This window comes from Sturnus vulgaris, chromosome 19 (assembly GCF_052056855.1).
Source record: "Sturnus vulgaris isolate bStuVul1 chromosome 19, bStuVul1.hap1, whole genome shotgun sequence".
NCBI classification, from domain to species: domain Eukaryota; kingdom Metazoa; phylum Chordata; class Aves; order Passeriformes; family Sturnidae; genus Sturnus; species Sturnus vulgaris.
The window spans coordinates 8806923-8830654 of record NC_142261.1 but is presented as its reverse complement, the minus strand read 5'-3'; the positions used below and the strand labels follow the sequence as shown (position 1 = coordinate 8830654).

Here is a 23732-nt window from a genome sequence, read left to right as displayed (position 1 = left end):
TGCTGTTCCCTCAGTCCTCCTGGAAGAGCAGGCACGCTCATCCTGCGCTCGGCTCCCAGCACTGCCTGGGAAGGCAGGCCAGGCCCTCTGCTGTTCTTAGGCCTCCCTCTCACATCCCAGCATAAGTAGGTCACGGCCACTGCCATGCTCCACTTCATCTTTGACTTCATTCTGAAATCACGGCCCTCCCACCTTCTCCTTTAATGCCATTCACAAAAACCACAGGCCCTGAAGGACTTTACTGCTTGAAAGCCAGGCCATGACTTTCAACTCCTTCCCTGTTCATTTAAACCCAGCCCAGGCCCTCTCAGTGTATTCCCAAAATGGCGATAGTAACTCTGGACACTGGCAACTTGAGATGAGCAACTCTGCCACAAGCAAAAAAGCACAAAAGCAGACTTTAGAGATGGTTCTATTTCTTTAGCAGAAAGACATCTGCTGGTTTCCACCATTCGGGGGGGGATATATCCAGACAGATCTATTTCCACACTCAAGGAGAACAGAGCAGGTGTTTTCAATAGGGATTGCCTGTTCCCAGACTCCAATCTGATCACTGTACACACATGCAACTTATTTCTACGCCTTTATATAATAACATGGCTTTAAGTAATATTTTATAAAATGCCTTTTTTTTGTTATTAAGGTTTTATGTTAAAATACCTAAACATCCTCAGCTGGCCTCTTCTTCCTGCGACTATTCCTTCTTGCTTTATCTAGAACAAGCTGCTGCTTAGAGCAAGAGCTCCACAAAGAATTTATCTGGAATTAACAGGAATCAATTTGTGAAGATAGCTTTTTGTGCTATGCTGAGAAAGAAAGCTTAAAAGATTAAATAAAAGGTGTCTGGACAGATTAGTCCTCAAAGCCTCCTTCTACTTGTTGCTACTGTCCACTTTTGCAGTCTTTACTACAATCTTTCAGGAAGATTAGTTAATTTAATGTTAAATTTATAGCAAAAAAACTTAACAACCTGAAACTACACAAAACCTATTTCAAATTAGGCATAATTATTATTGCTAAATAAATACTTTTGAAATAGTGCATATACAAAGGATCTATAGTGACAAGAACTTTATAAAAATAAACAGAGAAACCAACACCCTCCCAACCAACAACAAACTTTATCTTCTTCAAATCAAGACTGCACCATCCAACCCTAAAATCGTCAGTGTCAGATTTATATATGGAATACTTTAAACACAAACTGAGTTCAACATTAACTCAGGTTTTGTGAAATCTTCCAGGCCAGATTTCTTTATGTGCAGACTGCATTTCTGTTTACAAACCAAATTATCCTCTACAGAACCCTCACAGTGCAGGTTGATTTGGTGTTACACACATGTAAATCAGACACAGGACTTACTAATCTGTCAGAATTCTAAGGTGATATTACCTCCCACGCCAATGCTGCTGCTGTTTTTGACAGACATCATCTACTGTAGCAGATGCTTAATTTATTAAATTGATACACACCAGGAACAGGCAGGAGACTCACAAGCACATTTAATCTGAGCACTCAGGCTGCAGTGACGTGGATAAAACAAACAGCTTTTGCTGAAAGGAGCTGCCTCTCTTTTCCAGAAACTGGAATTGACCCCTACGTACGTCACTTAAGGGAATTAATCTTCCAGAAAATTAAGCTGATGTTGGTATGATCAGAAAAGCAGCAGAGAAAACACAGGGGAGAAAGGTGGTTACACACAGCCAGGACAGGGAAGGTATACGGCAAACCTGCACCTTTCCATGGCTCCTTGCCATCAGATCGATGTGAAATCAAAGGCTACACACACACACAGCGTCAGCCACAAAGCAAACAGTAACAAAATAGATATCTCCAAGCTATATTAACACTTTCAGGTTTTAGAAAGGAGACAAATCCATGATTAATTCCTGCATTCTCTCAAAAACAAATGCTGCTTGTAAGCAGCTGGTTTGCACCAAGTTTGCTACAGAAGGAAGCCAAGGTTTGTAGCATTGCACTGTAACATTTCTGCAGCTAAACCTTGCAGTGAGATCACGATGAGAGGGAGAAGACAGGTCTGATGTGCAGGATGATTTCCACCTGTCCCCACCCTGCCATCAGACACTGTGTGACTGCAGCTACGCTGGATGGATGAAGTTGCCACCCCACTTCATCTCTTCCACTGCTCATTACCTTCAAATCTCCCAGCATAACTGCGTGTTTAGTCACTTCCTAACCCAGTTCTGTCAAAATGATTCCCGTTAGAAAATCTGTGTTTCAGCTTAACTCAGATTATTTTTGACAGAACTTGTTTAGCGGATGACTATAAATGCAAGTACCAGAAGATCTGAGAACATTGTAACCTTTAGAGCTCAGAGAGGAAATAGCAAGCAGTGGAGCCAGCTACCCCTGTTCCATGGCCGTGCTGCTGCAGGAGAAGCACATTAATCACTCCTATAGGTCTGATCTGTCAGCCTGCCTGAGCAGGGAAAGCTGTGTATCGAGGGTGGCATCTTTAAAGAAAATAAATCAGGAAATCTATAGACTACTTATTTTACTGCTTAAAATGTCAGGTTGGGGTTTAGTGTCCAGAAATTAAAATAATTTGTTATAACTGCCTGCAATTCTGTTGTATAATGAGAGGGAAAGGCAGATGCTGCTCAAAAGATATTAATAAATGTGACATTTCTGTGGAGCTAATGGATAAATATCAACCCTGCCTTCTTATCTTAAATTACCATAACAAGGCCTGAAAACTTACTTAATTGCTTTCTATGTATGACTGATGTGAATACAGTATCTGTGTTTTTACTTGTTACGTGGCAAAAAAAGTGAGAAAAATACCACCAAAATGCAGCATGCAATTACCATGACACAATCCACAACACTGACAGGAGCGGGACTTGAGATCTCCTTACCTTTTATTAACAGGCTTCTCATCCTTGTCATAGGGCCGTATGAACCACTTCCCAATTCTTACGAAGTTTTTATCCATCAGGCATCTAGAAAACAATTACAGCAACAATTACTACTTACATCTTAAAGCGTAATTAAAAGGAGTCTTTGAAGACAGTGACTCTGAGGGATTAGGCAGCTGAATTTCAATCAGATTGAAAGAAAAGTTTGTAGGTTTTGAGTTCCACTTCTTGTTTTCCCACATCAGTAATAGGAAATCCCTATCCCATCTCATGCTGCTGTCACTGATGCTGAATTTCACACACACATTTCCCTTCACCTTTGTCACAGTCTTTTCCACTCTATGCCACTCTTTTTGCTGACTGATCCCTCATTCTATTTTTCACCTCCTCTCCTCGAACAAAGGCCATTCATTAGTACTGATTCTTTTCTATAAAGTCTTTCAGACTTTAGGTGATAAAGAATATGAATTCCCTTATTTTTGGCACGTAAATGGTATAGTATAGGAATGACAGAAAATTGTGTTAAGGAAATATTAACAGTGATTCAATTTTCCCTTCATATGATCCCCAGCATGATTTCAGGTGCTGAAACGCCCATAATTACTGCTTCCTCTGTCAGAAAACCTCATTCCATCAAATATACTCCCACACCACCAAAATTAGAAAAATAAGTTCCATTTTCTGTAGTCCCTCTGAAAGTCCAGTTTCTTTTTAGAAATGACATATTCCTCTTTGAAAAAACCCCAACAGTGAGGATTCAAAGTGATCAATACCCAATTTAAATGGATAAGTTAGGGAGTGCCTGGTGCCTTTCTAGGTCCACCTGTGCAGATGAATCACAGAAGCAATTTGCCAACCCTGAGTATGCCTCATACATTAAACATGTACTGGATCACGCTGCCCAAGGGACCACACACAGAAATTCATAATTAAGGCATATTTTTCAGTAAGGTAAATAATATGCTTCAAAAATTCTGTAAAACTGGTTATTTGTTGCTAGAGGTTTATACACCATTACAAGTAATATGCAAGCCTTGCCCATACATTTCACATCTACTCAGTATTTTTTATGTAGATGGAAGAACTGAATTTTTCCACTCTCCCAAGTTTTCCAATAGTTTATTTCTATAGCAGCTGCTAGAGAGCCAAAACAAAGGGAAATAAAATTTAAATCACATGAAACTTTCTGGGCAAGTACATTCTGCAAGGTTCAAAAAAGCTGTGTGATCTACACTTCAAAAGCATACCTAGAAGACACAGATAGGAAATGGACGACTGACAATGTAAATACTAATATGCTCCTAATTTTTCTGTATAAACTTGGTAGGATTTTCCAAAGTCAAAGCTGAAGAAAATTCTACCAGCACTTTCTCAATTAAAGCAAAAATAATCCATTTCAGTTGAATAACCAATATCTTAAACTGAATATGAAAGCTAAGGCAGCAGAGATCTAAAAACATTGGTGGGGGGTGGGAAGCTTTAGCAACTATTTCCCTAGGAAATATTTGCTATCAGAGAGTCTGTCAGTGCCAGCATGTTTTATACAAACAAAAGGAAGTCTGTGAAGTTTACATCAGATCCCTAAAGAAAATAATCTGTAGTAGCAAAAAAAATGTAATAAACTCTTCCCATCACACACACTTCAATACCACATTGCTGTGTCTCACCACAGCAGGTTTTAACTGCCTCAAACTAATGCTGCTTTCCTAGAAAAAGTCTTCATGGGAAGATTTGTCCTTAAAAATCAGTCAACCCTCCATGCTAAACTAAATCACGGGTTATTTAAGGAATAATCCCATATAAAATCAGAGCCATGCCTACAGCAGCACGGATCTCAGATGCGGCCGGGTGGGCAGTTAATGATAGTATGGTTATTTTTGCTGTATAAGCACTAAAGGTAACTAGTCTTTCACAGAGAGCTGTAACAATGGACTTGTGTTAAAAAAACCCCAATATATGGTCATAAAAAGCAGTTATTTAATGATATAAGGACATGAAACACCCCGCAGGCCCTGGCTTTTCTCCCTCCTCAGGGCTGGGCCATCCCTCCCTCAGCAGTGCAGCTGTTCCAGCACTTCACTGCTGCCAGACCTCCTGAATTCCTGATTTATCCATGAAAAAATTACCTGCCAAGGGCACACCAATCGTTACGAAATGACACCGTAATACTTTGAGTACTCATCCCTGAAATCTTGTAATGTTTTCTATACTGTCAATTAACATAAACTGAGTTAGTGTGGGTACAGAGGGGGGAAAAAAATTAAAAAAAAAAAAGAAAAAACCCACAATCACTCGTGTAAAGACCCCGTTTCTTGCCTTTGCCGGGGTTAGGTAAAAGCAGACCCTACTGTTCCCTTCCTGCCCCGTTTTGTCCCCACAGGTCCCTCAGGCTCCTCCATGAGGGGCCGCTCCCCCTCACGGTTGCTCCTCCTGCCATTTCCTTCCCACCACGGCCGATTCCCCTCAGTCTCCCGCAAAATCAACATGAAATAAAACCTAAACCCCGAACCCCGAACCCCACTAATCCACAACTGCCCACACCACCCCCGCACTGATGGGCCAGAAACGGAACCGAGCCTTCTCCTTTATTATGAGGCTTTTCCTAAACAGTGCTATTTAATAAAGCCTGAGCACATGTTGCTATTACTTTAAATGAAGTAATTATGATATTAAGTTCAGATTTGGCAGACAAAAGAGACATAAAAAGTGAGTAACTTGAAGTAAATTCAACTATGAAACTGTAAAAACTGTAGTTAGCAGAGCAGTGAGAAGATGCTCATGTCCAAGGCTGAGACTGCAGCAGTTGTATCAGCTTATCATGACACTAATCATATCAGCTTATCACAACATTAATCATATCATCACAACATTAATCACATCATCTTATCTCAACATTAATCATATCAGCTTGTCGTGACATGAATTGTTTCAGTTTATCAGGACATGAACCGAGGCTCTCGGCAAACACCTGAGGTGCGTTCACCAATTACTGCAGGAAGAAAAAGACTTTGCAGTCACAGCTGGACAGAGCAGTTCTGCTGACTCTGCCCACTGCTTTCAATTAAGTTATATAAAAAGACCCCTAAATTTATTTCACAAGTTTAAAGAGGTCCAAAGAATAAAATTAGCCACTTTACACTTAAAAGTCAGCTGGCTGGGTACCACAGATTAATAAACACATATCAAATTAATTTTCCCTTTTATACTATAAAGCTACAAAAGGACTAATGAACATTCTAGACTTAGAATTTAATTTTTATATTTCATTTATTCTAAGTAGCCTACAGCTTTTATAAAAATCTCCGAAAAGAGACTGATGGGATATAGAAAACAGAAAATACAACAACTAATCCTTGTACCTGCAGATATGCACACAGGTAACTCGGTCACCCCATGGAAACACAGCCTCGGGAACATAATGCAAACCTCATTACCAGTAAATCTACATCAAAGCAAGCAGGACACTAAATGAGACAAGATGAAAGTGTTTTCCATGTGCTTATTTTCTGAAAGAAAAAATATCCAAGGCTGCATTCTACAAAATTACTGCAACACAAAGGTGCATTCTATTTTGTTGTTATTATTATTATTAGAATCTCAGAGAAAGTGGAAATAGTCTAATGACATTTAATTCTAAGAAGATATCCAAATTTGTAAGAACTAGGATGTAATACAGAAAGGTGATGATGACCTGAAGAACTGCAGAAACAGAAAGAATAAAATTATATAGCCCAAGATGCCATGTCCCACTCAACGGGCCTAAGAACAAGATAATCTTCAGTAATCTTAAAAGCTGATAGCTGGATTAAGAAGAAAAAGGCATAAGTGTATTAACTAATCACATAATAACTCTGCAGTCAAGTCATATATATATAAAAATAAATAATATATAATATATATGGCTCGTCAGAGCCAGGAACTGTTAAGCTTCACCCTGAATATTGTGCACAAATGTAGTCAAATTTTAACATGCTCATAACCAGGATAATTGAGAGAAGAGAGTTAAGAGCTTTTAAGATATGTATCATTTAACCTCATCAAGGCACTGAAGGTCAGATACAATTACACTCTCTAAGCACTTCCAGAAGGTGAAAACTTCCCTTTTCTGGCTTTTAAAACAGCTCCTTAGCAAAATTCCGAACAGAAATATGTATCAACGTTATTGTTTATTATCAGTGTTTAATTCGTTTGCACAGCATTTTATGACAAATTACCAGAGTTAATGACTTAAGAGATCCATCTCTAACCTGTTTTCTTGGATTCAAGGTCCAGCTCTAGAAAAATGTAGTTTAATATCCACAATAATATAATTGCTCTGTAGGTATCCTGTATGATTTTAAATATCAAAATGAAATATTTGAGAGCACTAGAGTTTTTCTTACCTTTCCAGAAGATTATGAATTGCTTTGAAGAGCAGGGTCCTACACTCATAGGAAAGTCCATTCTCCCAGAATCCTTCTTCCACCACTACAAAAACACAAAATGTCAACACGCTCAGAATAGAGAAATACAAACATTTATCCAAAACATATCTTAAACAGCTTTAATTTTCAAAGTAGTATGTTTCATTGAACTATTTCAACTACTATCTATATCACCCAAGCAGCTTTAATCTTTACTTGACGAAGACGCAGCCTTTGAATTAAAAAAAAAAAAAAAAGAAAAAAAAAAAGCAAACACAAAAGCATAAAAGCAAACCCATTTGTTTGTAGCATTCAATATGCAAGTACAGGGGTGAGGAATGCACGATCATTCTTTGCCACCACTGCTGAGAGATCCTTTAAAACTTAACCACAGATGCCGACAATCAAGAAACAAAGTGAATCATTAAAGGTGTAAAATCAATTTACATAACTGAAACAACATGAAACAACTCCCCTGAACCTCTCGCTGTCACACTCAAGTGCAATTCCTTCACGTACTGACTTCAGCTATTACAGTTTTAGCAATACACAGCAGATTTTATACCAAAATAAAAACTGTACACTCAGTATCACACTGCAGAGATTTTAGAGTTTAAAAAAGTAAGTCTAATTATCTCTCATAGTAGAGTGCAGCCTGAATTAGTCACCTGAAGGACAGACAAACCTCAGAAATATCTGCTGTCCTTACTCATGGCTTTTGGGTTCTAAAACTACCAGGAGTAACACTATTTCTGGTATGCCTGTACCAGTTTCTAAATCTTAACTCAGCCAGAAGACTCAGAGTGAAAACAGATAATAAAACAACTTTTTTCAAGGAGTAAGAATTCGTTAATTGTCTGAGTTCTGTCATTTCAATTATACAGGAGTAGTCGGCAGATCTTTAAAAGTGCAAACATGAAATTCTGCTGCACGTTAAGCACTGAACACTTCACACTCCTCCCTGGCCAATTTGCAGGACGAGACCTCCCAGCAGCGCGTCTATCGCTCAGAGATGATTATCTCAGGAGAGTTTACAACCATGTTTAAAGGCGAGCTCCTAAGGAGTTAGTGCTCCATGGAAAACACTAATATTGCCAGCAGCCTTCAAAGCCTCGAGCCACTGTTCTGCTGCTTCTCCAGGAGCTGTAACTCACACATTCAGACAAGAAAAGGCACATTTTTTGCATGTGCAATGTTGTGATATGGAAATGTCGGTAACAGAGCCTCTCTCTTCGTGCAGAATGGAAAAGCCAGGTTTTAGTACCTAAATCACCTTATCGGACAGCACAGGACTTGCCAGGAGAATGCAGACATAGAACTGTGCCCCTGGGCACAAGCAGCAGCCAAGGAGCTTTTCCTTAGAAACCTCTGCAGGCCCTTTAATGCCTGCAAGCCCTCCCTGCCACCAGGGATGTAATGGGCCATGGCTATTTACTGCACAGAACTCTGCATGGCCTCGGCTTTCGTGGCTAAAACACTGTGCTTAAAGAACTCAGAACCCCCGTGCATGGCCAGAACTATTGATGTATAAATTCTCAACCGCACAGAACTACTGAAACCCCGGAAGCTGCAAGGCAGGTACAGTCTTGCACTTAAAAATTACATAATCCTCAAATATATGAAAAGCTACAGATTAGTTACACTATGAAAGATCACACCTGCATGAAAATTCAGTATTTAAATTAAAAGCCAAATTTTTGGACAACATCATGAAGTTGACAGAACCTGTAAAAGTCAAAATAAATTTACTCTTACACGGCAGTGAGCTCTTGTCAAGTTTCACACTATCCTAGGCTGTACTGCCAGTATTGTCCCTGCTTTAGGAACTTCATGCAAAATAGGGGAGACAAGAATCAAGTTTTTACAGGAATCAAGATTTTACAGGAAAGTTCCCACCACCAGTTCTGAAGTTCTCAGTCCTAACTCCCTACCTACTCCCAGGTATACACAGCAGACTAACGGGATCCTCTCACAATTTCTTCTCTCAGAACTGTTTTCTGCAAGTGTAATTTCACCATTTCAGAACAATTCAGATCAGATCACACTGCTTTATACCATTGACTGTAATATTCTGCAGAGTAGGGATAATTTTAATCCAGAATTTTTTTGTGTCTGGACATCACCTGTATTCTTTTTCCCTGCTCTGTTTCCCTGGGCTACCCCAGCCTGTTATTCCTCCACAATCCCAGACATGAAAGCACTACACATCCCAGCAGGAGGGACTGGATGAGGGAATGGAAACTGGCAGCACTCTCCCTCCCTACCCACCACCACAGCTGCATCCATGGCTGTCCTGCACTCAGGAGGAGGAATGGCTGGGAGGAAGGTGTCCAAAATCCAAAGAAAATGAGGGAAAAGCAATGTTAACTTTGCAGCCAAGTCCCGAGGGTCAAGTGTGCCATGAGGTCAAACTGGCTGAGGAGCAGCAGTGGCGTGGGACAGGGAAAAGGGGAAAATCTACAGTGGTATCAACCCTCAATATTCTAATTTTCGAAACTGCCTTTCTTAGTACACAGAATTCACATAAATTATATATGAAATGGAAATAAAATTACTTCCCTATTAAATTCAACTCTAAGGATATCTTAAGACATTGCCATAACCATTTTCCTGTAATAAATAATGCCTCTAATTCCCAGATATATTAAAGCACTATACTTACTGTAATTATCTCTAATGCTTCTTTATCCTACTAAAAAAGTACATCTTAAAATTAAGAGCATGTACATATGTCTGATGCCATAAAAACGAGGAGGAAAAATTAGAAGTGCAGCATTTCACTTCCTCTGCTCTTTGGCTTCCTGATCCAGGCTCCACAAGAAAAGTGTTGAAATGACTGAAGCAAGTTACAACTTCAGGATGCATATGGTGACCAATAAAAAAAGCTTGGCAAAACACTAAAAATTAGACTATCCCTGTACATTCCAAAGTTCCTGACACTTATAATTTAACTAGATTTTAGATTTTGAAGAGTATTTTAAATTCCTTATAGCAAATTGATGCCTTGGAAATAGTCTCTGTCTGTCTACATGATGATTTCTAATGCTTCTAACACTCAAAACGTTCAACTCCAGCCCCCCTGAGCTTTCCCATAATCCTAATAGCATTTCCAGGCATAGCCAGCAGAACACAGGTGCTGCACAGGTTCCAAAACATGGGAACACCTCTGGCCTGTGCTGGAGACTTTTCTTTTACTTCAGTTGAATATTTCTCTTTAGACACTGAACAACAGCTGTGAAAGGCATCTTCCAAAACAGAGAACTTCTAGGGGGACAATCAAGGACAGATGGAAGGTTTTCGTGAGAGAAAGCACAGCAGAGCACAAACTACATTTTCCTCCATGGAAGTCAGAGCAGAGGACAAGAGGCAACAAAGCAGAGGGGACAAACCGTGGGTCACTGCTTGCCATGCCCTAGGGAGACAAAGCCATGGCTAATGTGACCCCTGTTTGCAGCAATCCCAACCTGGGCAGGTGTCAGGCTGGGTGACCTCCAGGAGCCCAGGCCCCTTCTCACCAGAGTGACCTGTCAGGTGACTGCTCCTCCACTGGGACAGGTTTGTGTAGCTATGGCTCTGCGTGTATATATGTATATATTTCTGTATATGTTAACTACCCTATCCAAGCCTCTGTACACTCTGGAGAAGGATGACACCTGGGAGAAACTTTTACTTTAACAGGCAGCTCATCCTCTTCTCACTGCCCCGCAACACAGGGAGAACTTCACCACGCCATTTCTCACCAAAAGAAGCAACTGCTTTCGTAGTTATGTTTTGTTAAAATTTTTTAATGAAATCATCTCCCAAAATAAACCACTAAGTCTATTAACATTCTGTCTCTAAAAATCTGGATTCTCAGAAAAAAATATCAAGAATAGCAGAAAATCCAAAACAAGGAAAACGTGTACCTGACATTTATAATGGATTACAGCGGAGGTGCTAATCTCGCTGCTGGTGTTCAAACACAATAGGAATTAATCAACAGCTTTCATATATAAAGTTTTCAGGCGTTTGTTATGATTTTGTTTTCCTAGGTTCAAAAAATGAATAAAACGTTTGTGCTGATTTTTATGTTTATTCTTGCAGATCAGATGTTAAAAGAATGAAAGGCAACTACAATAATTTAGGCTTACACAGGAAATTTATAATTTAAACATACATTAATGAGCAGCTTAGTTGGCTTGGGATCTTTTTTATTTTCAAGTCAGAGATATTAAGGTCTTCAAAGTGTCCAACGATTTTTATGAAGCCAGCCATGTTCTCAAAAAAAAAAAAGATCCATTATAAAAATTTCAAGGAGAGAAGTCACAGCAAAATATCAAAGCAAATACTTCAATAATTTTAGGTCTCCCAGCAGAGATACTGGAAAGATAATAAGATCTCTGTTCTGCTTCAGTGGCCAAACTGACATATTTTACTTAAAAGAAATATAGGAAGGAAGGAGAGGAGGCAAGTCGAGGCTGTGTCGGCGCTGCAGAGACAGTTATACCTTTAAGAAATCCAGCCACCCACATTTTAATAATTCAGGTCACACTGCCTTGTGCAGTTTAAAAGCAGAATTAGTTTCAAAGAATACATATTTCCTCAGAGCTATGTTACATATTTCCTTTTAATGTATCATATTGCAGCAACAGCTGAAATGAACGTCTAGACATCAAAAACAAGGCTTTATTCCCACCTACTGCTTTTTTACCTCAGGCATCAGAGCTAATGAAACCCATTATCCAGAACACTGCCCTCAGTTACCACATTGGCCACTGCAAATATGAAAAAACACTCTGGGACAGCACCAGTTATTCAGCCATTAAAATTACTGAAAATCAATTTCTTGCTGCACACTGCAGAAATACTGATAGATTAAAGCAGGACACATGGGACAAGGAGATTACTTCCAGGGAAGATTACTATGTCAAACTGCTGAGGACGGGGACTTACTCAGCTCCTCAAGATTCACATTCAGAGCAGCACATGCTCCTTCTCAGCCTTTGATATTCTGTCTCCTCGTTGCCATGAAATATGAAGGATGCAGGGTTTTTCCATGTTTTAAAAACACATGGCTAAACAACTCCAACAAAATCAGACATAAAATTACTAAAAGCAAGCATTTAATTTTTCATCTGTATTTTTATTAACGTGCCCTTAAAACAATATTTCAAAAGCCAACGAGCATTTTGAAGCATCATTTCTCCTAAAAAATTGAGTTAAGAGAGTAACAACACAATGCAATGGTACATTAATTCTGAAAAACTATATTATACCCATAAAAATCCAATTAAAGACAATGCCATTGATCGATCATTGCTATACTGCCATTGATCACCTTGTAAAATCTGCGTTTGAAGTCATTAGTGATTAAATTGACTTATTACTAAATCAGATTCAACCCACTTAGAGATCTAATTTCCTTGTGCTGGTTATGATCGTAGGGAAATTGTGCTGCTCACTCGTACAGGCCTGAGAATCCATCTTGGCTCCCTGCTCCAAGTCAGCTCATTACAAAATGAACCAAAACAGTGCAAATGCTCCCCAGAATAATTCATTTGTGTTCTCCTATTTCCAAACACAGGGAATATTCACTGGACATGCACAGAAGCGTTTCCAATCTGCATCCTCCCAAGGTATCCTTAACAGCTTCCAGGAAAATCAGAATATTAATGGAGACCATAGCTGGAGATTGCTGCTCAGGCACGGCCCGAGTTTGCATCTCAATGCACACCGCAATTTTCAATATAAAAACCAACACTTGCAAGCAGAGTTGACTACGAAACTAAAATTGTTGCACTTCAGAAGGATAAGTAAAACCTTCAAAGGCAACAGCTGTTGAATATCACAGGAATACTCCGAGGCTTTAATTGTTGCGCATTGAAACAGAAATTAGCATAATAGCTATTTATTGAAAAACAGATGGTAGGTAACTATCTGCACTTAGATTGTGTTAGCACTACTTAAAGTAATACTTTTATCACTTCCTCAATCCCGTAGGTACAGAGTTGTTTTTTATAAAATCCACATTAAATGTTACATCCTCTCCCTGGCCCACACACTCACATTCCTGTGCTCCAGCACAGCCTCTCCCACCTTTCACCGGAGCTCACCACAGCCAGATCTTCACAGGGACGGGTTCTCAGCAGCTTGGTTAACCAAAATTATTATCTATGAAATCAGAACGAGCATTTCTGTGCAATTACAGCTCAAGTCTGCTCTCTCTGTAGGAATGCAGATGAGCTGTGCAAAGAGCTGAGCTGCTTGCTCCTGAGACAGGACAGATTCCAAATCAAACCATGGATCTGCAGTGTGCTTTCTGCTTTGAATGCTTTCTACAATCACCAGAAAGAATAAAAGGAACAGAAATAAGGCACAATTTTACGTGGTTTACACAGTTTCCCAAAGCAAAGCAGGAAGTTGTATGCAATGGGAAACCTGCTCTTGCATGCCAGAAAATCCCTCCAATCCCTGATTTATGCTGCTTCATTTGTCTCACCATGTGTTTGTGTTAAGCAGTCTTATTTCCAAGCCACTTTATATTTCTTTGCAGAGGTACTTCCTATAAATGAAAAGCATAACCCGACCATAGTGAAAAAGCATTAAAGGTTTGGGGAGATTCTCACCATCATTTCCTAAAATGTACCAAGCTAAGGATACCAGTAGAAAAGAAATATTTTCTTAACTTTAATCCTGGGAGTTTCTAGAATTTCCTCTCACATTTATGAACTTTTCATTTTCCATTACATCTTCAACTCTTTGGAATAAAGGCATTAAAGGTAGTTTGTCAGAAGAACATAAAAGCAACCAAAAAAACTTTGAAGGAATATACAAATTTCCAAACTATACTATGCTTTCCTAATCCCAGAAACAACTTGTACTCTCCAAACTTTATTTGTTCTCTTCTTTCCCCCTTCCAAATCTCCCAAGTTTTCTTCATTTCCATTCCTAGCGACCACCTGGGCCTTGCAGCCTCAATTCCACACATCAGCTGCAACCTGCAATTCTGCCTTTTGATCTCCCCAGGTTCAAAGAACATGGAATTCCTGCAGTGGATGTGCAGCACAAACACCTTCCCCAGCACCATCAATGCAATGAGGACTTGTATTTTTCCTCTCCAAACACAACTGGTGTTTACTAGCACTGATGGGACACTGACTGCATTCCCTGTTCCCAGAGCTCTGCGGGAGGTAACAGAATGTCCCAGGGCAGCAGTGAGAAATAAGAGCGAGTTCAGCCATCCCCGAGTAACAAAGGGCTAGTTCTGAGGAAAAATGTCGTCCCTATTAATCCCTACTTGGAAAGCGAAAGGAACCCGGACTCTTCCCTCACTTCCCAAGTATGCAGGACGTCACTGCTGGAGCACAGCTCAGTTCGGAGAGCGGCCTGAGCTCTCCCTGCCCTTCCACACGGCTCAGCCTCACAGACACCCGCACGGCCCCACACAGGCCATTCCACTGAGACTCTGCAACCCCGGCCCCCCTCCTTCCCCTTCCTGTTCCCATTCCCATTCCCAATGCCACCCTGCCCTCCGGCCGTGCCTCCCGCTGATCCATCCCCACATCCACAGGGAGCTGGGGCGGCATGCCAGGGCAATGCCAGGAGCTTCCCCCAGCCAAGGGGACGGGGACACAAGGGACTGCCATGTCCAAGGGGACACGAGGCACTGCCATGGCCGCAGTGACCGCCACCGTCCCGGGAGGGCAGCGCGGCCCCGGCCCAAGGGGATGGATGCCCATGCCCATGCCCATGCCCATTCCCGTGCCCATTCCCATTTCCATTCCCATGCCGCAGGAAGGCAGCTCGGGCAGCATTCCTCGCTGCGTGCCACAGCCTTTAACTGATCTGTTGAGGTGACAGCTGGAGGAAAGACAAGATCCCCAACACATCCAAGGAGACATTCATGGAGAAATCCCGGCTGTAACGTGCCCAGTCTCCCCAGGCCCCCGAAGCTCTGCTTTGTGGAACAATAATTGGTAATATTTCCATCGCAGCTGAATGCTGACTTAACCAAGTCAACATTTGGGTTTCCAACAGCTACAATTTGAGTTTACTCTTCTGCATAAAAATTAACAATTGTGCTTATTTTTCTGCAGTTCACACTTGCTTTTGGTCCTGTATCACTATTTGCAGCCCCCAGGCTGTTATTTTCTTCATTCTTTTTCTTCCCCCAACCTAATGGTTATAGAAATAACAATTTTCATTAGAAAATCTTATTTTCCTTAACGTACTTGTAATGCTATATTGTGAGAAAATAAGATTTGGATTTAAGTAAGGAATACAGGAAATATTTTTAGCACAGTTTCCAGTTAAATACACATCATGTGCCCCATACAAAATAGCCAAAGGTTGTAAGTGTGAACTATAACACTAATTCCCATTATGCATGGAACGTATTAGATAAGTCCTCTTCATGTTAGTGTTTGAAAATAGGAAAAGATGTGAATAAATATATATTTTTTTCTAGGTTATACATACTCTCAAAGTAATGTTTTAAGCTTATTTTACTACTTGATTTCCTATCTTCCTGCTGGAATTCCTTATATTTTACACAGGAATAAAAAATAAAATTGACTTTTCAATTTGTGTACTTAAAAACTTGCTGCAGCAAAAGCTGAAGGACACAAAAAACCCAAACCCTAACCAACAATTCCCAAAAATACAAAAGTAAAAGTTAGCAGCAGGCAACCCCAAATTTAATATTGCTTGCAGGTTTTTTGAGTAGCAAAATTAAGCAAAGGTCCTTTCCAATCCAAACCATAACATGATTCTGTAGGTCTTTCCAGACATGACTTTCAGCTTGTGATTTTTATTAATTAGAAAATAAATTTTAGCTTACAAGGTTTATATACTTCAGAAACAGAGGGTGGAGGCTTGAGTAATAAACAACATCAGTGCAAAAAATGGTTATGGTCAGACTTGATGCTTGTAAATAAAATACTTAGAAAAAATATTGTCAAAGGAAAACTCTCAGTTTTGCAATAATTCTTGTAAATAAAGAAAATCTGAAAATGCATCTTAAATTTAAGTATGAAGAACAGCATAAATGAAATATCTTTCTTTAAATGTGCCAGTGAGAACCTTTTTCCTCATATACTCGTCTTTTTGGAGAGGCCAGGAGCCTTCCAAAACCACAGGCACAGAATAAAAACGCAGAACAGACTTCAAAGACAAAACAAGCATATTTTTGTCATTTTGTTTGTTCTTGACTCCCCACAAAACATGCCAAAATACTTTGTGCTCTTCTGTAAGCAAATGTTTACTGGAGTTTGCTGCTACTTGAACGGAAGCAAAAGCAAAATAACAGTTTTGTGTTGAGTTCCACCAGCGAAGGGTCTGAGCTGGAGGCCGCAGAATGTCAAGCAGGTTTTTAAATCTATTTTTTGTCCTCTGAGGAAGCCAGCAGAGGGAGCTGGCTGGGACCCGGTCTGGGTCTTCACTCAGGGACTGCTTTTTCTATTAAGAAAAGGATCCGAGATCACACAAGCTAAAAATAAAACTTTTGGGGAAAAAAAATCAACCACATGCAGTACTAAACGTATAAGGAGAGAGCAGGTTTGGAGTGGGGACAGTGTAAGTGCTCCTTTTAAAATAATGCCCTCCATATGAAACAGCTTTGAAAGCAGAGAAACTTCCTTGAAAAACAATCTGGTCAAATGTGTGATCCCTTGGGAAAGGCTCCGGAAGATCCCTGAAAATCCTGATGTCCATGACTTCTGCTGCCTGAACAGATACTTGCCCCAAACAGGTACAGAAACCTCAGAGTAGGAAAATAACCTCTCTCCCTCCCCATCCCTGCCTTTCCAAGCAGGGACTACTGCAGATGATTTTTCAAATGAGGACAGAAAAACTATTTCTTCAGCAGCACATTCTTATTTATAATAATATGTTTATTTACTCCTGTTTATAAACAGAAAGTATTACAGGAGAAAAATTATGAGGAAGACACAACATGGCACTGGGAATGGAAAAAACAAATTACTGAGAACTGGAGATCTGTTCTGAAATAGAGGAATCCTTGGAATTCCACACAGTAATAAAGTAAACGACAAGATTTTACAGACTGAGACTACCAAGTACTCAGCTTTTCTCATGATCTTTAAGGCTGAACATATATACAGCAATTATTAATTTAAAGCCAGTCCTGCTCTGTAAGATCTCTCCTGTAAAAATCTCTCCTGTGAGAGTTACTGCAAACAAGAACCCAAGTGAGCAGGATTCCCTTGGGGATGAGCAGGATCCCAGGGGAACACCCAGGAATAGAAAGTTGTGATTTAACTTTCTATTCAATCAAAAAAACTGCTGCAATTTCTGACTCCTCTGCACTTGGGACTCCTTCTAAAGATCACTTTTATAAAATTTGAGCCAACTGACCACATTTGACCACTACAAAAGAATTCCCCTTCCCAGGCATCCCCTGTGCTCACTGCTGGAGTTCTTTCCCATATCCATATTTCAGCAGGAGCCGTCTCCCTCACTGCTGGTTCTGCAATGCAAATGCAATATGTTGTTCACTTTACAGGCTGTTGCCATGGATATTAATGTGATGTCATAAATTGTTACATCTTCATTGCAGAAACAAAATGAAAGGGCTTGGAAGCAGGAGAAGAATAAGAACTCAATATACTCAAGTATATTTAAGAATAAGCAACTGTTGTACAAATCACAAAGAAAAAAGGGGCACATAAATGTGTATTTTAATTTAGTATTGTTGAATGCTTCTCTATGTAAGTGCTTCCTAAAAGATTCCAAATTCCCTATTGAATTTTTTACTGGACTGTTACCTGCACAGTGGGACCTCCTCAGCAACAGATGGAACAGCACTTCTGAAATTCAGCTTTTCACCACGGTTGGAAATATATTTTTCTGTTGGAAACATCAGTTTCTTAACTCTAATTTAAATTATCAGGCAGTGGCCAAACATCCCAGCAATGCCAGTGTGCCTTGCCCCTGCTTTTCCTTTCATTCCAGATACTTTTTGATTGACCAATTCCATTCATGGCATATGGGCCATAGCAAGTACTTAATTTTCGAAAAATCAGGGTTGTGTGTTGCCCTTAAAAATTATTACCGATAAGTATTCCTGAAGTTTTTGCTCTCCAAGGACTCCAGGAATCAACAGTAACAAAATGTTCCTTCGCCTTATTAAAACAGTAGCTAAGATTACAACAAGTTAATCTACTTTATCTGTAGATATATACACAGACAAAAGAATAATTTAGCTTAGAGAAAAGCAGAATACAGTACAAAGCACACCCAGTGTTCACAGTCACAGAGGATTTCCCTCATTTTCAATTAGTCAAACTGTCTGGTTTAATCTTTTTCCCAAACAGTTTAGCTTTGCTGAGAGTGGATTTAACTAAGTCGAAAGACACACAGTGAGTGGGGACTGAATGGGCACCTCTGCCTGCCCGGAGCTGCTGACCTGCCAAGGAATAACTGCCTGGAATAGGGATAAACACATCCCCACCCTCTCCCACTGTCACCAAACGGGCACCCAGAGGTGGAGCAGCACTTGGCCAAGGACAATCCTGGTGCTGTGTGACCCACTCCAGACTGTGGTGCCAGGAAACCCAGGCACTCCTCAGCTCCTGAGCATTTCCTTTGGCAGCTCCAACAGGAAAAAAAGCCTCACACCTGGCCTTCATGTCTGGGGTCTTGTGGCACTTCTAAGTCTACCCATTCAATGGTGAGGAAGTCATCCACTTACAGTGGTGTTCCTCTCCTTTCCAAACTCCCTTGAATTGCATATGGAATGGGATAGATCCACACCCTTCCATTGAAATAGAGCATCCCACACTCCCACAGTTCAGACAATAGAACAGATCTCATCTTCAACAACCCAAGGGGACCTTCTTTGGTCTTGTCTGTGGCTTCCACTTCCACATTCCATCTAATCAGGAGTCTTAAACTGTTCCTCCAAGTCTCTCACCCTTAACTCTTCATCACAATTCATTAAATACCTTTTGTTCCTTCCACCCCACCCATTCAGGGGAGGAGGAATATTCACCAAAAGACATGCTCACCATGTCAATATCTCCAAGGCTTAAAAGGCTACTAAATAGCTGAACAAATAGAAAACAAAAATAAGTTTCTTGATACCTTTTTTAAAAAGGTGTTCTGTAATTGCACCTTTACTAGTATGGGAGATGTTCAACCTTCTTGACTTAACCTGTTTAATTCGCTTGCTTATGAGAGCTCCTGCTGCCAGTAAAACACTCAGAGAATAGTCCCCCTCCCAGTTTAGCCCAGTCCCTCTCACCAGCTGCATTTCTTGGTGATGGCACCACTCCCATTGACTCCATGGCAGCTGCACTGGTGCATCAGGTGTTTTGGGACAATCTGAACAACTTGGGCAATACAGGGTCACCTGTATTCTGTGTTTCAAAACCTATTTTTAATTCAGGAATTTAAAGGGCAAAACAGCCTCCAAATGTCATCCCCGGGTCACACATCCATCCCTGCCCCCATGCCTGGGAAGCCATTCCCTATGTCCTGTGCCTCCATTCCTTGTGCTAAGGCCCCCCCTCCAGCTCTCCTGGAGCCCCTTTAGGCCCTGGAAGGCTGTTAAAAGGTTTTCAGAGAAACCAAGGCTGCAGATCCCCATTAATTGCTCACTTCTGAAATACTTCTTCACTGGAACAGTTTAATTCAATTCCCAGACCCAGTGGGTCCCTGTTCTGGGGGAGCCACCCAACACAGCAACTCTGCCATGGCCCCCTGCTCTGAACAGTTAAGCAATAGCTGCTATGTGAGCAGTAATATTGAGAATTTATTACCCTTGAAGGATTTGCCTCCTACAGTTCTACAGACTGAAAGTCCAGGGTCAAAGGGCAGTAGAAAGTCAACGAGCCCTACAGGGGAGCCTGAACACACCAAACACACCATAGCACCATACTGGAACACCAGACAGTGGGATCAGACAGGAGCAGGGGCTACACAGGTCTTGGAGGAACACCACTGAGATGCAACATTAAAGGCTTTCATCAAATTCCCTCCCCAGAGCACGCTCCTGAGCTGCATCCCACAGCTATGCAGGCAGATCCACCCAAGAACTGCTCACAGCACCCTGCAGCTTCTCTCTAAATCAGGAGGGCTCTGTTCATGTAGCCCAGGGGTTCACTCCATAGGAGAACACAAAATGTCATTTCTAAAATAAAAATAATTATAATTTGAGCTTTTATTTTATAAAAAACCTACTTCTGTTTAAAAACGCAGCTATAAGAAGATTACAGCTCAGCTACTTAATTTCCCCTAATATTTCAGTAAATAACAACCATCCATTTCTGCATGTCCACGAAAGCCCTTGGCTGTCATGCAGAAGGAGCCACCCAGGGAACTCTCCAGAGACTGAACTGGGCTGTGGGGTGACCCCTGAGCCCTGGCAGCGCTGTCACCGCACATCAGCCCCACCCTGCACCTGTGGGCTCTGGTCTGCTGTGCTGCCCTGGGCACAGCCCCCCCTGGGCACAGCTCCCCTGGGCACAGCCCCCCATAGGCACAGCCCCCCCTGGGCACAGCTCCCCATGGGCACAGGCCCCCATGGGCACAGACACCCCTGGGCACAGATCCCCTGGGCACAGACCCCCATGGGCACAGGCCCCCATGGGCACAGACACCCCTGGGCACAGACACCCCTGGGCACAGACCCCCATGGGCACAGGCCCCCATGGGCACAGACACCCCTGGGCACAGATCCCCTGGGCACAGACACCCCTGGGCACAGGGCACAACCCCACTTTGGCCACAGCCCCCCATGGGCACAACTCCCCCAGAACACCGGCACGGCCCCGCCGGACACCCCGGCAGGACCCAGCAGTGGCAGGATCCTGAGCCCGCGGATCGTTCCCCGGCGGGGCACGCAGGGAGGGATTTGCTGCCAGGCTGTGCCAGCTGCCCTTTGGAGCCTGCAATGGACATCGGCATTTTGCCTTCCTGTCAACAATTTTAGTGTCAAAAACCAAGCACACGCATGGCACCATTCCCCTCAAAGTGCCTCCAATAACCACGGTTGTCCGTCGTGGAACAAAAATAAGCTGATTTTCTATCGCTGATACATCGTGAACTACAGAACGCCTACAGCCAAACCCAAATTCTCACCTACTTACCCCAGAAGCAGCAAAGCCAGACTTAATTGACTTTGTCACGCTAGGGATGTAAAAAGCAGCTCCTAAGTACTGCAAACCATGTCTAAATACAAATCACAGTAGGTGAGTTTCACTGCAAATTAACAGGGAAAAATGCCCCGGTGAAATCTCCCAGCACCCTGGCAGCCCCGCCCAGCTCCATCTCTTTGGGCCAAAGAATTTCACTCCTAACATTTCAATATAATCCGACAGCAAATGAAGCTTCAACTGAAGATTACTAAAACGCTGGGTTTGCTTACTTGTCCCCCCTCAAGTTGAACATAAACCAAATGGAAAGATATCCTCTTGGAAATGTACTCCATTATATATTCTTCATCCCGATAAAAGTTGTTATCAAATACAACCAACAGATCAATGACTAATGCTACTGACAATTTATTTTCGTTTATGCTTCCCTTCTTGTTTATGTGATACCTCCATAGCCTGTAAGAGGCCTTTGCCTGCAAGCACAAAGCATCACAATTACTTCAGACATTATTTTGCTGGCATAAAACCCCAGCTACAATGCATTTAAATTTCCACAAAACATGTCTGGGTTGTTTAAAGACGGTAGCAACAGGGAGATAATCCCAGTTTAATAACTGCATGTAATTGCTCTGAGCGACCATCTTAAGCTGTGTTACATAAAACCCATGCCCTGAGTCACTCCTTGTGCCCCTTACCCTGGGAGTTTGTGTCTGGCTGCACCTTCCAACTCAGCTGTGCTCCATCCCCACCACCAGTGTCCTGCACCTTTCCACATAATCACAGCACAGATGGGCTTCCCCTAAATTAATTCCCAGGATTGTCCCAGGATTTTATAGAAAGTATCACATGAGAAACAAAATAAATCTTAATTTCACATTTAATAACTAATATCTGTTTTCTGTGGTGCTTTCTTTTTATTTCATTGCAGCATTAGCACACTACAATTAGCAATATGCAGCTTCTTTCTACTAAAATTACTAGAGAGGATTTAATGTCTAAAGTAACTGCACCATCTCTGTTTTAGTTAAAAATACAAAAATAAAGGTCTCTACTGCTGGCATTTAACCTTTCTCTCCAAAACTTATCTTTGAGCTGTGTAGGGAGTACACCATACCAGTGGTAGGTTTTACCTGGGCTAACAGAAAGGAATAAAAGTCAGATCAGTGGGGGTAATTCTGGAAAATTATTAATATTGTTCATTTATGCAAAATAAAATCAATCGGGTTATGAAAACCTACAAGAACCTTAGTAGAAAACGCCTAAAGTTCCTATGTTGAGGGCAGAGAAATCATTTCACCACACATGAGAATTTTTTCCATGACAGACCAGTAAGAGACAGACAAATTATTTAACCAGTCCTTCACTTCCACTGGGATATGTTTTGGCAAGAGATTCATACCGCAGTGGGAAAATATGTTTGATGAGCAGCGTTTTACACCTAAAATTCTCCTCATTCCCAACAAATTCCCCATGAATTGTTAGCAAATCTGTAAGGCAATAGAGCCCTGTTCTCACTGCTGTCACTTTTGCATTTCACAGAAATGGTCTGAATGTCTTTTCCTTGCCAAGACGTCCCTATCGGAATGCTGCATTTCTTCTGCAGCTAAAATAAAATACACACTACTCAACTTCCTTTAGGTCTCTATATTTTAAATGCATTTTCACGTGACATCAGGCACAAATTAGTCCAGAAGTTCCTGCACCGTGTCCCTTGCTCCCATTCCGGCAGTGCCGGGCAGCCTCTCCTTGCCCCACCCACCCCGAACGTGGAGATGCTCATTTCCAAGGCTCAGCAGCCCAGGTGCCAGGATTCCCTCCTGCAGCATCCCAGCCCCATGCTTATTTGTAAATAAGCTAATTTTGGTGAAAGTTACACAATCAAATACACACAAGCTTAACTAGGAGGAAAAAACAAATTAACTTCTCATTTGGCTCATTTTCAAACTCCAAATTAAGAAAGAGGTGGAAGTAACTGGCTTCATCCCACTGCCGTTTAATAAGCTCTTATTTTGGTGTATCAAAGGAAGACTCTTGTATATATACATATATATACACACAAATATATATGTTCACACACACATATATACTGAAGAGTCTCATGCTCTACACCACACTTTAAAAACATTAAATAAATTCATTATTCTAGAAAACATTATAGACAGTACCACAGATGCTTTTAAACACAATTTTTAAGTTTAAACAACAATTTTTAAGAAAGTACTTAATGTATTAAGTACTGCTAATGCTAAGGAATGATCCAAACTCTGAGATATTCAAATCAAACCAGTGTACACCAGAACCCTGTCACTGGAAGATGTTCATTTATTCCTGGCTGGCTCCCCCGTGGATGCCAGGA

General features: G+C 41.2%; 1 protein-coding gene across 1 annotated transcript in view; it reads right to left on the bottom strand.

The window, feature by feature from the left end:
- The window catches only part of MED13L (mediator complex subunit 13L), a 168831-nt gene that overhangs the window by 80244 nt on the left and 64855 nt on the right, over window positions 1–23732 (bottom strand). Inside the window, exons 3-4 of the mRNA XM_014894595.2 lie at window positions 7263–7347; window positions 2881–2964 (exon numbers count right to left, since the gene is read on the bottom strand). Coding sequence (XP_014750081.2) covers window positions 2881–2964; window positions 7263–7347 — 169 coding nt within the window. The remainder of the gene's footprint in view (window positions 1–2880; window positions 2965–7262; window positions 7348–23732) is intronic.